This window comes from Schistocerca nitens, chromosome 1 (genome assembly GCF_023898315.1).
Source record: "Schistocerca nitens isolate TAMUIC-IGC-003100 chromosome 1, iqSchNite1.1, whole genome shotgun sequence".
Taxonomy (NCBI): Eukaryota; Metazoa; Arthropoda; class Insecta; order Orthoptera; family Acrididae; genus Schistocerca; species Schistocerca nitens.
In genome coordinates, this window is record NC_064614.1 from 472,446,571 (window position 1) to 472,462,416 (window position 15,846).

Consider the following 15,846-nt stretch of genomic DNA (forward strand, 5'->3'; position numbering starts at 1 on the left):
GATAGGCAAATTGTGCGCATGGCAGTGACGGGTCGCTCAGTGACATCCCGAACCATAGCACAGCACATTGCGTCTGTAACGCATCATCCAGTGTCTGCGCGTACCATTCGACGCCGTTTACAGCAGAGTGGTCTGTCCGCAAGACGTCCATTGCTTCGTCTACCATTGACGCAGAACCACCGACGTCTCCGTCGCCAATGGTGTGATGACAGACGGATGTGGACGGCAGAATGGAATGACGTTGTCTTTACTGACGAGGCATGCTTCTGTCTGCAGCACCACGATGGTCGGATTCGAGTGTGGAGACACCGTGGAGAGAGGATGCTGGACAGCTGCATTATGCACCGCCACACTGGTCTTGCACCGGGTATTATGGTATCGGGCGGTATTGGATATTACTGTCGCACGCCTCTAGTACGCATTGTCGGTACTTTAAATAGCCGGCGCTACATATCCGAGGTGCTGGAGCCAGTTGTCCTTCCTTACCTTCAGGGCTCGGCCACAGCCATATTTCAACAGGATAATGCGCGACCACATGTAGCACGCATTGTCCAAAGGTTCTTCGTCAATAACCAGATTGAAGTGCTTCCATGGCCGGCTCGCTCACCGGATCTTTCGCCGATAGAAAACATGTGGTCCATGGTTGCTCAACGAGTGACCCAGATTACATCCCCAGCTGCCACACCAGATGATCTTTGGCAACGTGTGGAAGCTGCTTGGGCTGCTGTACCCCAGGAACACATCCAACGTCTCTTTGAATCAATGCCGAGACGTGTGGCAGCGGTGATCTCCAACAATGGCGGCTACTCTGGCTACTGATTCTGGCAGGAACCACATGTCACAGACGTCTGTAAACGTAATCATTTGATACTTGGTCAACATGTTATCTACAAAATAAATGTTGTTGTGCTACCTCTTGTCTTTCTTGGTGTTGCATTTACGGTGGGCAGCAGTGTAAATAATCGTGGTCGTCTACACTAATTGTAACAACTGTTGTGCGTGTATACAAAGCGTTATTCAAGCGACACGCACCTACGCATCAGTTACGACACGGAAGAGTTTGGCCGGGTTTGGTGAGGAAGAGTAACGACGGGATAGCAAAAAAATGGTTCAAATGGCTCTGAGCACTATGCGACTTAACTTCTGAGGTCATCAGTCGCCTAGAACTTAGAACTAATTAAACCTAACTAACCTGAGGACATCACACACATCCATGCCCGAGGCAGGATTCGAACCTGCGACCGTAGCGGGCGCTCGGCTCTAGACTGTAGCGCCTAGAACCGCACGGCCACTCCGGCCGGCACGGGATAGCAGCTGGCGGACCTTGAGACTTTTCTGTGTCTACAGGAATTTACAGGAATAGTTACCGATGTTTCTTAGTGAAGAAACTAATTGAACACCTAACTGGACAAATTAATTCGTAGCGTATGCCTGTGTGGACAATAAGAACGTCAGCGGAAGCACCGAAATGGTTTAGGTTATTTGGGAAATAGAACACTGAAGTTACGAAGGAAAACAGTAAAGCATTTAACAAGAAATTCTGCAGAAGAAATTTGTAGGAGAGCAATTGTTAAAATTCTTCAGATGGCTCCATTCAAAGACACAAAAGGCATCTGTAAAAACAATAACATAGAAGTAAGTTACATGAGTCAGCCCATAGCAGACTATGTAAGTTTAACAATACGGCAATTGTACCTGTATTTAACGTAGGGGACTTAGTTTTAATAAAAGATTTCCATCGTAGTTCCTACATAAAGAAAGGCACGAGTAATTTCTTTCCACGGTGTCGTGGACCTTTTAAGGTGGTGTGATTACCACATACTAAGGCACTGTTCCTTGTTGATCCATATACAGGCCGGGAAAAGGAACTGTACAATGTTGATACGGTTAAGAAAAATTACCCCATGAAAACTTGGATACTTTTCAAATTCGGCGGAATAGCGCTCCGCCGAAAGTCCAGGTTAATTGCTTTGCTATTTCTTTTTCCGTTTCTCCAAAACCATTCCTTCCCCTTACACTCTTCTGTGTTATGTACCTCTTACTATTCTATCTTATTTAATAACTAAATAATATCCTTATTTGTGAAAGCAAGAATATAACACGAAAAGTTTGAGTATAACTAGCATTACTAATTTTTTAAATCATTAATAACACGTAACATGTTTCTTACACAAAAACATACATACATATGCTAACTACGTACACTGCTATGTATAACTGGGATTTTATATTTCTTTAGGAGGAACAATGCAAAATTTTAGGTTTTCTGTTGGCTTTATACGAGAGGTTCTTTATGGGTTGATAGATATGACAATAGACTAACTATTAATGATGACAATTGACGGTTTACTGACTTCTTTTCCTTTCCTTTAAGCTTCGTTCTTCTTGCTCTCCAAGCTTAAAACAGAGATATGCTAACGTCAATTTTCGGGATCTGCAACGGTGAAGGCGTGACAAGTCCATTCAGCAGGAAATGTCAACATGTTCTCCCTCCGGCGATACAACGAATAACTAGCAGAAGTGGGAATTCCTTGGGGTGGGGATGCTAAGGCATTCTGTCGTTCGGGGTTATCTCCTTTATTCTTTCTTCGGCCTATCGGTGAAACACTTCTCTTTTACGTATGTTTCTATCACAACTTTTTGTCACAGGATGGAGAGCAACACAACATATGGGACAAATGGGCATAATTTTCGCGCCATACACATATTGTGTATGACGTCGGTAAGCCGCATGTTTGGCGTGTCACACGTTGCGGGAGAAGATAACGGGGGAAAGCTCGCGCGTGCCGGGCAACAGCCTGAAATGTGACGTGATAACAGGAGCGTAACGAGCAGAAGATAGCAGTGCCATCTAGAAAGAAATCGATTAAACTATAGCTCAGATGTGTGAACAACAAAACAAAATCGTTTTATCAGTGTTAAATAGAAAGTAGGCGCTACGCAAGAATCTGGAGTAGCAGACATGAGAGTTAGGCTATATTGAAATAACATAGTGTTCACTGTGAAAAGACGGAAATGATAGATAATCACACGCATATATAAGTGTTTTATAAAATAAGTGACAATGGAATTCGTTCGATTACTTTAGCAGATTTTATCATCATGTAAAACCCGTTGAGTCTTCAAAGGATGAAAATGGCAGTTTTAGTCCTTGCTTTGTTGTGTCTTGTGGAACATGAGTAGCATTTGTTGGCTTAGACGATCTTAAATACAAACATAGTGGCGGATGTAAATGTCCGTGGGAAAAGGAAATGGACTTGGTAATATCGTTAGCCAAAGTCAACGCAGGTGTGTCTTTTTACAGCAACAAATGTGTAGTTTAAAGGAATTTTTCACAAGAAGTTGGTGCTATATGATTTAAAACTGGGGTAAAGACGCGCGAGAAGTGAAGAAACCCGTTTCTATCAGGATGTGAGAAATGAAACTGAAGTATTGTGCAGACAGATTGTATAGAGTGAAATGCATCCTGCTTTAGGTTGGTTGAGTGACTTGAAATGCGTAGGTAGGCGTATAAAGAGGCTGTCCTACGCATGAGGTCAGATGCATTCAAGAAAGAAATGGCATGTACCGCATGTGTAGAGTCTGGGGATAGGTATATCAAATAGAGAGTCCGAGTCCTTCGGCCAGGTGAATCCACAGAGGGATAACCTAAACCGATTTTAGCAGGGAATGAATGGGGGGGGGGGGGGGGACACTTTCATCCGAAAGAAAAAATGGTTGTACCGTATCTACCCATAGAAAGGGGTGAACTTGATTATTAAGGTCGAAGAAGACGTGTTGTATGACAATTGATCACTTTGTCGAAGTAGTGTCCAAACTAACTGGGAGCAAACTAACTTACCCAGGAACCAATGGGTGGTAAACTGCATTTACGTATTCAAATCTGAGATGTGGGCGGTTAAGGGTGAAATTAAGCATGTTAACTAACAATGTATTTCAATTTAAATGAAGAAAACACATCCCACGCTCTTATAATTAAAAGCATAATGCTAAGCAATGTGTAACGACAGAGCACAAACACCATTGTATGCCTAACAAATAGACAACTTTCATGTTAACTCTTCGAGCCAAAATAAATAATCATGTATGAACATTTAAAGAAAACATTCCATTTATTTAGTAAAGACAAATGATTCAGATAACAAATTGTAATATGATATCACGTATGGAACATTCAATTGTAAAGAGTGCTTTAAAGGAGTTTTGCACGACGTCTTTCGTTTCAGTAGGGGAATATGCAGTGTAGCGTGGGTTATTTATGGCAATGACCTATGTTCCACTGAAAATGATCATGATGGTGAAAGATGGCCGTGTCTCTTATAAACATTTAATGTAGTTGGATCAAGCCACTGTGCGCACCCCGATCTGTAATCTGTGCAGATGGTGCGTCTGCAGTGACGTAACACCGCAGTGGTAGGGCGCGGTGTGATGAGCGCGATAGCACTTTTATGAGCGTGGACCTTTATTACGAGGTGACGCCCTGAGAGAAAACGGATATACTACGGTGTAAACACTCAAAACAAATGAAAATTGTAAATCTTAGATCCTAAATTGAGTTTGATGTGGTCGGACGTATTAATCGATGTGTTTGTTTGATCCGTCTTCACAATTCAAATGGTTCAAATGGCTCTGAGCACTATGGGACTCAACTGCTGTGGTCATAAGTCCCCTAGAACTTAGAACTACTTAAACCTAACTAACCTAAGGACAGCACACACGTCTTCACAATTCATGTAAATATTTGGAACATTAAAAAAGAGTTGATGAAGTCTTCACGGGTTCTCAACTGAATCATAGCGTCGTTGTGCGGCAACATTTCTACAAGTTTTCTATTTGTGTTTTCGCTTGAAGGTCACAAGTAGGAAACTCGTTGAAACGTTCCCACAGGACGACGCCTTGACTCGGCTTATAACCCCAAGAAGACCCCATCATCGAGATTCGCCGAGAAAATCTAAATTCGCAAATAAAGAAGAGTATCTTTGAAGACGTGTTCGTGATTTAACACTTGTAGGTAGTGAAGTGACGCACAATCTTGCAGCATCACCTTGCGTGGATACGAAATCAAGAGGAGTAAGTTCGCGCGCGGCTGTGGTACGGAGTAGAGAGACCAAGACAAAAAAACTAAAAGACGACCGTATTCGAAGAAGAACAATTAAATGTAACTTAGAACACATCACACTGACAGATGCGCAACTAGAGTTCCCTGCTCATGATGTCACATAAAAGGCGCAGCACAACACGGGAGGAAGCAAGAGCAATGGTAATATTTCATTAATTGTGTGCTGTGCATGCTGCAATCTGACACTTATATTTATTTCTGTCTGCAAATATGTGAGGTCGTTGAATATATTATGTAACCGAAAACTGAAATGAAACGAGCCACAAGAAAGAGAGAAGAGAGTTTTTAACTCGTCACTTCGGTAATACACTGATTGGCGAATCGCTCTGGATCTAGGTGGGTCTCCTGATAAATAGAACAAAACGGTTCTGGATGATAGTAACAGTTAGCAGGCAAAACAATATGAGGTTAACTTTCCTGATAATTTTATTATGAAGTTAGAAAGAATTACTGTTTAATAGGATTTAGAGTGCAGACTTTTCTGAACTAAGTTCTGTGACTACATAGTAACCTTTCCAAAACGTATTGCCGTAATAAATAAAACTGCTCATTGCAACGATTGTAAACTCCAAACGCTCTACCCGGCGACTCGATGTGAATTCTACCAACACTGCAGTTACCTCCCAAGTAATGTGCTTTTCGTCCAGGTCACTGGAACACATCGGCACCGTTTATCTAAAATAGTACACGTGTATTAGTGTACTACATTACAACGTAACTATAATTTTCCATTACGCCCGCACCGGCGAACGTAACAATCGCTGATCAAGCTGATGCGACGGGAAAGAACGTGAAGCAAGGTACTAAATGTGTGTCAAACTAAGATTTTTATGGCTCGGGAGGGGGGGGGGGGGAGGGACCAGAAGTTGTATACTTGAAGAGGCGCGTTCTGGCGTCTAAAATTTTAGAAATTAAGCGCTCCCAGTTACAAAATAACGAATTCGCTAAGTTTTCTAGCTGTAAACTGTGTAGTACATCTGTTCCACTTTTACTGGTTGTTTTAGCTGCACAAATGCCGTTCTAAACAGCACACTTGTCTTACAGGGAACCGACCTGGCATGCTGGACTACATGATATGGCCGTGGGCAGAGCGCTGCGAGGCCATACGGACCATGTACCCGCTGCTCAAATTCCCCACAGAGGAGTTTCCGCAACTGGTGAGTGACGAAACACACTGTAAACATTCTCGATATCAGCCGTAGACTCAATTTCTCGAATTAATTATATCGAGTGGGAATAGATTCAGAAAAATTAAAAGCCCACTGATAAATAACAGCCACATGGAAAAATTTACTGGATGAGCCAGATAAGTAATCACCTAAAATAACGAGAAAAGCTGGGATATACAAGGCTGCCGAAAAATTATTGAATCACCAAAATTTAACTGTCGAAATTGTAGCAACATATGTAACACAACGCACCTTTCCGGTATCGTTACGTGACGAGATGCACGAGTGTAAGGATGCACAAGGTCGCAAACAAAGAAAGAGTCAAATAGGAAATAATAAGCAATCGATTAGGTGACAGGTCCAGGGGCATTTAATGGTTAAAAACTTACCGGTGCATCCATAATTTCATTATCAGTTTTATTTTATTTTCCTTGAAAATACAGTCGCGGGTTAAACTATCAACCAAGTATTCGAGAGAAAAGAAACTTTACGATAATTACTCTTAACATACTGAGCAACAAACATCTGAAAACAGATTTCGGCTAATGTCATTTAGAGAGGAGTTGATAATTACTCAGAACGACAGATCAAGTTTTAAACAATCTTCCTCATTCCTAATGGACTCTTAGGAGCATCGTGGGAACCACCTTTCGGACGGTTGGAACTGAGCCAGAAAAGGAAACCTGTGTCGACAAAAAGACATACATGGTCAACCCCTGTGTCTCTGCAGGAAGGCCCTGGTCACTGCTCTCCCTCGTTCACTGCCCAGTCACATTAATGTGACCACCTTTCAAAAGCTTGTTTAACCACCTTTTGCTGCGTGGATCGCTGCAAGACGTGGAGGAAGTTAGTCACCGAGGTTCTGGAAGGCACCGACAGGGACGTGGAGCCACGCCGACCCCACTGCTGTCACCAGCTGCGCTAGTTTTCTCGACGAGAATCCTTGGCGCGAACAGCCCGATCGAGGTGGTCACATAGATTCTCGAATGGGTTTAAATCCGAGAAGTTTCGTGGCCAGTGGAGTACGGCAAATATGGCAACGTCCTGGTGCTCTTCGAACCTCGCACGTACACTGTGAGCTGTGTGACACGTTGCATCGTCCTGCATATAGACGCCAGGAAGTCGAGGATAAACAAACTGCATGTAGGCGTGGGAATGGTCCCCATGCATAGATGCATACTTGGGTTGATCCATTGTGCCTTTCAGAATGGCGAGATCAGCCAGAGAATGATCTCCGGCTTGGACTCTTCCGACTATTGTTGCAGAGTGTTTGCTTTCAGATGTTTCACGCCATACACACCAACGGCCAACTGTCCGTTGAAGCGTAACGCCGGCCGATGTGGCCGAGCGGTTCTAGGCGCTTCAGTCCGGAAGTACGGTCGCAGGTTCGAATCCTGTCTCGGGCATGGATATGTGTGGTGTCCTTAGGTTAGGTTTAAGTAGTTCTAAGTTCTAGGGGACTGATGACCTCAGATGTTAAGTCCCATAGTGCTCAGAGCCATTTGAACCATTTTTTGAAGCGTAACATGTGATTCATCTGAAAATGCCACGTGTTGCTACTGAGTGAACGCCCAGTTGCGGTACTGGCATGTAAATTGTAGCCTTCGTCGGTGATGAACAGAAGTCAGCATGGATGCATAAACCAGAGTCCTGCTGCGGAGGCCTACACGCAGCAACACACTGAAACACTGTTGGTAGCCACTTGGTTGATCTTGTCGATCAGTTGCTCAACAGCTGTACGTCTGTCCGCCTGCACACATTTCCGCAGCCGTCATTCACCCGTGCGATCTACGGACTGTGATGCACCATCGTTACCTCAGCGCCGGTTTTGGATAGCCCCATTTTGCCACGCATGGTATACCTTAACAGCTGTGGCACGCGAACTGTTTAAAAACTTAGCCATATCGGAAATGTTTCCGCACTTGACCCAAGAGCCAATGACCAAGCCCTTTTGAACAGCAGATAAATCTCTCCGTTTTCGCATTACTACAACGACGATACTGTTTTCCGAGTGCCCCGTCCTCCCGCTTCCCCTCCGACACGCTTTATATACCCTCCACCGCTAGTGTTGCCATCTGCCGTGTGTATTTATAGTACATTGACGTATCACATTGACGTTGTCACATTAACATCACTGGACCGTGTGGTTGAAGTCGGAATCCTACAGGAGTGTGGGGCAGACCAAGCCATAAAATGTATTGCCGACGCCTTGTCCCTCCCATTCACTGTTAGCTTTCAGCTGGACAGGCAGCTGCAGTTTTCATACCGTCTTGCTGTTAGCAACAGTTTAGCTGTTCATTACACTGAACAGAACGCATCAATGTCGTTAGTATGCACTCGCCGTTCCATTCCCTCGGCGAGCCCAAGTAACTCGTGTCACAACCGCAAACCAAAGCCACCAGCCATTTGGTTAGATTCACCGGAATCTTCCACTTCGTCACACTGATCTGCTCTACTGCTAAGGCTTCAGTACATATGATATGTCATTTTTCATGATTAACATCAGTGAATGCCGCCCTCGGCTAAATATATTATCATTTGTTCGATTCTGCTTTCAGAATAAACTAATAATTATGCTACTCCCAATTTCTTTCTCCTTTCTGTTGCGATGTCCTCCAACCTTTCCCAGTATCCAAACAAATCAGGGACCTGCTGCAAGTGGGAACTTCGCTGAAGTCTGACACGGTCGGACACTGAACAGGAGATTAGATTGAAATCCCGGCGCCTTGTTAACATTTACCACGACCGGAAAGTGAAACAAGCTCCACTCATTTTCGCCACCTGTGAGAACAAGAGCTGTCGAAGACAGAAGGATGGGCAGTCACACGAAGTTCTCGTTGATGTTTAAAAGTGACACACAAAATGAAAAAAATATATCAAAAGTTATCAGATAGCGAAGTATTGCATATGTTTAAGTTCACACTAGTATCGTAGAAATGGAAAGCAAATTAGTCGGACCTTCAATTCAACAATGTCTTCATCAGCACCAACAAAACATCTGAAACGCTAGGTACTTCTAACGATTTGTCAAAGAATGCCAGTGAAACAGCTGTGTGAGATTATCTGAATCGACTATGATAATTAGTGGAATGTAACAAATGTTCAACAAATACCGCACCTTTAAAAAATGCTTGTGGTTGCTCAAGTCGTAGAACCTTGGCAACCTCACTTTCTTATAGAAGAATGTTTAAGTTTTGTAGCTAAGACCAATCCCCATTTACGAGAAGATCAATTTTATGGAAACCCTAATCAATAGAGACGTTATATTTTTAGAAATAGTACTGTAGTTAAATAGAAAGACATATGCAACATCCACTGACCTAGAAAAGACCTGCATGGTACTGTTTGAAACAAATGGACAAAGATATATAGCTTTCATTAACAATTTATACAAAAACAAAGAGTGGAAGTAGACATATCGGTGTTCAAATGGCTCTGAGCACGATGGGACTTAACTTCTGAGGTCATCAGTCCTCTAGAACTTAGAACTACTTAAACGTAACTAACCTAAGGACATCACACACATCCATGCCCGAAGCAGGATTCGAACCTGCGACCATAGCGGTCGCGCGGTTCCAGACTGTAGCGCCTAGAACCGCTCGGCCACCCCGGCCGGCATATCGGTGTTCAGAAATCAGTTACAGCAGAAGAAGCATCTGACAAGAACGTCCCCATCTTATTGGAATTTATTTAACGTGTTTATAGAAGGCACCATTTGTTTAACGAAGGTATTGTAGAAAAAGTTAGTAGCGAAAAAAAGCCGTAAAAGGTGTGAAAATCAACTGCGTGACGAATATATTGTTTTAGATGGTCTCGTGATGTTTCACCTTCAGCTGGTACAGAAACGAAAATACATCATATCTTAACTATTTACTGCTGGCTCGATGTGCTCGGGCCTACAGTTAAAAACCGTTCGTATTATTACTTCAAATTTTCATAATTGTCTAAAACTCTGTTAGCTTTCTGACTGTTATGTAAATAATTCAATTAGAATATATTAAATTTCAGTTATGATTGTTGTTCAGTTGGCAAAAACATACACTGAGGTGTACAGGACATCTCACATCAGTCCCAATGAAACAAAAATCAAAATAACACACAATGTCCATTTTTTTAAAAAAAATTCTGTTGCCGAATTTCATGTTATTTTAAGTGAATCCATTATCCTCTAGCACCGCTAATCTAATTGCTTTCCAAGTGAAATAAAAGTGTTGGAGTCGGTTTGTTTTCTGCCACTGTATAGTAACAAGTCATCTACAGTGTAGATTGTACGTATGAAGAAAACGAAAGACGAATACCGAAACTATTGGAAGTAGAAGCAGAAGAAACGTAAGATCAATCAGATTCAGAATCATTTGATGAGTGAGAAAACTGGAATATGCCACTGATAAAGAGACAGATGGTGACGATAATGAAATAAGTTTTGAAAATAATGTGAACTTGGGGATAAAAATAAAAGAAATGGATAAAGAACCCTCCATCATGAAATTTAAGGACACGACCTCAAAATCCTATAATTCACCTCACAGTTATTATAGGTGCAGCGAGAGTAACGAAATCGATATTAGAATGCTTCCAGTTGCTTTTTATGAAGGCATATTCGAAAAAATGTGGATACACTAACGTCGTTATAATGTACTTATGTATATGTGGATGAACTGATGTCTACGAATTCATAATAAGTTTTCGTGGAATTTCGTCCTGAAACGAAGCGCCAAAGACACAGACGAGACTGAAATTAAGGCTTTTGTTGGGTTACTTTGGTCAGTTTTTATCACTCTAGGTACATGTGGGAAACAAATGGTTATGGAACTGAGGTATTTCACACCACGATGAGTTTGCGGTCGCTGTTACTGTTGACATGCATACTGTTCGATGATATTCAAGCAGGCAATATGAAAAGAAAATAAACTTACTGGCAAGACAGAAATAAAATAGATAAGCTTGCATTTATTAGGGAATTATTTTAACTGTTGTAGGTGAACTTTAACAAGAACTACACAGTCTCTGAATATACCTCAGTAAATGAAAAGTTAGTCGCTTTCAGACGGAAGTGTAGTTTTAGCCAGTGTGTTCCAAGCAAGCCACCGAAGTATGGCCTGAAAATTCTAACATTCTCTGATGCCAGGACTTCTTGCGCCCATGCCTTGGAGATATACTCGCCGCAAGATGTGGTAACTAGCCTGAGCAAGAGAACTGAGGGGTATGGCCGTAATATAACGGCGGACAGTTGGTTCACTAGTTGCAGCTTGTCTAAACCGCTCCTGCTGAATAAAATTGCTTTGGCTGCAACGGTTTGTAAAAATAAACCTGAACTTCCTCCTGAATTTCTGAATATGAAGCAACGTGAAATAAACGTTAGCTTATTTGGATTTCAAAAACACTCGACAATCGTCGAGTATGTACCAAAAGAACAGAAACCTTAAACTCCTTTTATCTATGCACTTCGATAGTAAAATCGACGCCAGCACAGGAGGAAAAAGGAAGCCTTGACATTATCACAATGTAAAATTCCACAAAAACAAGTTTCGGTACAGTAGATGAAATGTGCGCCATCAGTTCCACGTCAAGAAAAACAAGACGCTGGCCCAGTGCAATATTTTTTCGTATCCTGGATATTTCTGACGTTAAGTTCTCAAATAATATTTAGCAGAAATAATGAGCCTGATAATATGGCAGAAGACTGTTCCGACGAGAACTAGGAGTTCAGCTAATCCAACCAGTTATACACAACAGAGCAGAAATGACATCTCTACCTCAATCCATGTAACAGAAAGTGGCTAAGATGGCAACACCGTAAAATCAAAACCAAGGATTTTGAGCAGGAAGAATAGTGGTTGCAAACAGAAATGTGTACTACAAAAGAAACACGAAAGGAGGATGAACAAAGTGCCCAAGAAGTACAGACGTGAAAACAAAAAAGAAATTCTGTGTGAATTGCGTAAATAAACTGTCTACCTCATATGGTTACAATATTTGGCGAATGTTCCGATGAAGAACATGTTTCTGGTTTGGAATAAACCTGAAATAATATAGGAAACGTTACATTTGACAGAACCAATAGATAGATATACATATATCAGATGAACGTGGAAAGAAAGAAAGAAATATTATTCTTTTTAACACTATTGTTTAAATTAAAATTATCAGTGCACATGAAGTGTACAAATGCAATACTATTACGACATCGATTTTTTGCACTATAATGTTATTTACGTTCTTAAACTTTGGGGCTTTTCCAACATCCCGCGCATTGTACTACCGTTATAATACAGTGCGATAATCAAAGAGCCTGACCAGTCTTACATTGACAATGTGATGTTCTCATTGTTTTGATGAGTGATCTTCTGCTTTATCTGTGTGATCTGAAGATACCCGATAACGGGTGAAAAAATGTATTTCTATCGAAACGCCGCGCGGGATTAGCCGAGCGGTCTGGGCTGCTGCAGTCATAGACTGTGCGGCTGGTCCCGGCGGAGGTTCGAGTCCTCCCTCGGGCATGGATGTGTGTGTTTGTCCTTAGGATAATTTAGGTTCAGTAGTGTGTAGGCTTAGGGACTGATGACCTTAGCAGTTAAGTCCCAGAAGATTTCACACACATCTGAACATTTTTCTATCGAAACTTTACATGATTATATCTGTAAATAAACAATTTAAATGTTGACATCTATCATAAATTTGTCTGATTGACAACGGCTCATGTAATTGAAGATATTTAGCTGCGGCTGCGAAAAGAGATAAGCGTTTTCACGATCTACTATTTTCCGTTAACAAAATGTTCAAATGTGTGTGAAATCTTATGGGACTTAACTGCTAAGGTTATCAGTCCCTAAGTTTACACACTATTTAACCTAAATTATCCGAAGGACAAACACACACACCTGTGCACGAGGGAAGACTTGAACCTCCGCCGGGACCAGCCGCACAGTCCATGACTGCAGCGCCGTAGACCGCTCGGCTAATCCCGCGTGGCTTCCGTTAGCAAAATTTTGGATCTAGGACTAGTATGCACGAAAATGTCACGTAAATACTCAACAAACTCCAATGGGAGACGCTACTAGAAAGATGCTGTGGATCGCATAGGCGCTTACACTAAACATTACGACTCAAGAAATATGTTACTACCTCCAACACACATCACATAATCAGCGTTATGATAAAATTACACGAAATCTGGAGTATCATGGGGGGCCTCACCAGATTTTCTTTCAGCGTAGCTTAGGCGAATGGTAAACGATGATCCTGGTACATTACGTAGCTGCCATCACACATCGTACCATGGCATGGGGAGTACAAATACAAACGTATGAATCAAACATTTTACAGCGATGGCATCAACAAACTGGTCTCTTGTTGCTAGAAATGTGTTCGTCTCCAGGATTACTACGTTGAGAAATAAACCGTTAGACATAACGAGTAAAGATGTAGAATGTTAGTAACCTTTGTTTTATTTAGAAAGTTTTAAAGAGTTTTCACATTAAAAATTCGGAGGTATTCCTTTTCAGCACACCCTCTTAGTATTATCATCATGATAAATCGGTGTTTTGCATTCAACATATTGTAGAGCTTTTCTGGGTATAACTGTTGCCTGGGTATAACTGTTCTTTGAACACAACCGAAACTTTTAGCTAATATGTTATCCCTGTGACTCAGGACTTTTGCGCTTGAGTGATTTGTTTATTGGAGAGGGTTTTTTACACAAAAGATGGTTGGTAAAAGGTTGAGGAGATCCTGCATCATCGAACAATACATTGCCATTTTTTCTTTTTTTAAATTTTAGAGGAAAACGTTCTGGAGAGTAAGATATGCAAATCACAGAGTTTATGGACTGTCTAAGTTTTTTAAACATTTACGTCATTGTTGGAGGTGTGAGAGCGACGCCATATTGTCATTTTGATCTTCAAAACTATTATTTTTCTTCGATCACGGTCACTAAATATTCAATGAAATTGTTTCCAAATGCGATATGAAAACGTAATTTTGGAATACTTTAACCTAATTTAGTCCAAAGTAGTCTTCTTTAACTGAAGACAGTTTCTCTGCAGAAAATCTTGTTACGCTGTGATGTGCGTTTTGTTGACAGCTGGCTTGGGGAGAGGCCATGAAGGAAGACCCTGCGGTGCGGGCGTCCATCATGAAGCCGGAACGACACGCCGACTTCATCAGGAAGTTTGCCGAAGGCACCCTCGATTACAATGACCTGTAGTCACCACAGCCATCTCGGCCACAGGGCGACACGTAGCAACGACAACTGTTTCCTATGAGCATTACTACACAAAGCTGTTGTCAGATACATTCACACTTTATGAGTGCATAAGGAGTGTAGCTAATTTAATTGATTTCGTTTCCTAGTTGTTTACACAATAAGAATGAAATAAATGTATGCGTCCTTATTGTATTTAGGCTATCCTTTTTTTCGCATCCTTCCGTCCATAAAACTATAGTATACTCACTTAAGGGCTCTTTGATTGCAAAGTTGTTTTACTACACGCAACAACTTTACAAAATTGTAGGCGCTACAAGAACGCGCAACTCTTTTTTTAAGGCTGTTAAAAAAATTCCTTATGACGCAGCACATAATCTGCCATTGCTTTCTTCCTTAGATTTTATGGGAAGTCTTCTTGAGGTCAGTTGCTGACGTGTCAAATGGAAAACTAACTGCAGCCAATGGATAGCTGATATGTACGCCTGTGCATTGAGACGATGCCTGCATTCTTGAGAATGAGTACAGAGAAGAGTTAGGAGATTTAAAGGGAAACCTAGTGCAACGAAATGTGTGTTCTACTCAAAAGGGAGGAAAAATGGTTCAAATGGCTCTGAGCGCTATGGGACTTAACATCTGAGGTCATCTGTCCCCTAGACTTAGAACTACTTAAACCTAACTAACCTAAGGACATCACACACACCCATGCCCGCGGCAGGATTCGAACCTGCTACCGTAGCGGTCGCGCGGTTCCAGACTGTAGGGCCTAGAACCGCTCGGCCACTCAGGCCTGCCGTCACTGTACAGTTTGATTTTTTTGATGGAGCCACGACCTCACGTCCGCTTGCACCACTTTGTCACTATCAAATACAAATCCTCTTTATGTTTTGGAAACACATGAAGATCGGATGGGGCCAACTCAGGACAGTGTAGAGGATGACGGATGACAGTGGACCCAAGGTGACAGTTTATTGCAGATGTCGCAGCTCTTGTACGTGGTCTAGCACTGTCATGCAACAGGAGGGAAGGTTTACTCCAAGTGTGGACGAACTCTTCGAATTCGAGGCTCGATTACAGCACGCTGTTTCTCACGCAACGACTTAGTTACGTTACACACCGCCCTGTTACACGCTACAATTCGGAGCCCTCCAGTGGCAGAGGCTGAAAAATATAGACATAAAGAATGAAGTTGCAGTGACTTTTGGTAGTACATGTACGAAGGAGTTCAGTGTAGTATCCTCAGCTTTCTGATACAATAATGTGTAATTAGTATCTAAATAGTACGAGCTTCATGACTAGGTAAGGTTACCTTTTCTAACAGTCTACAAGCTGGCCTCGACTACATAAAGTAATTA

General features: G+C 41.9%; 1 protein-coding gene across 1 annotated transcript in view; it reads left to right on the forward strand.

Moving 5' to 3' along the window:
- The window catches only part of LOC126236064 (pyrimidodiazepine synthase-like), an 81,567-nt gene extending 66,881 nt beyond the window's left edge, over positions 1-14,686 (forward strand). The window contains exons 4-5 of the mRNA XM_049945118.1: positions 6,164-6,276; positions 14,372-14,686. Of these exons, the coding sequence (XP_049801075.1) occupies positions 6,164-6,276; positions 14,372-14,494 (236 nt within the window). The 3' untranslated portion in view covers positions 14,495-14,686. The remainder of the gene's footprint in view (positions 1-6,163; positions 6,277-14,371) is intronic.
- Positions 14,687-15,846: the final 1,160 nt, after the last annotated feature.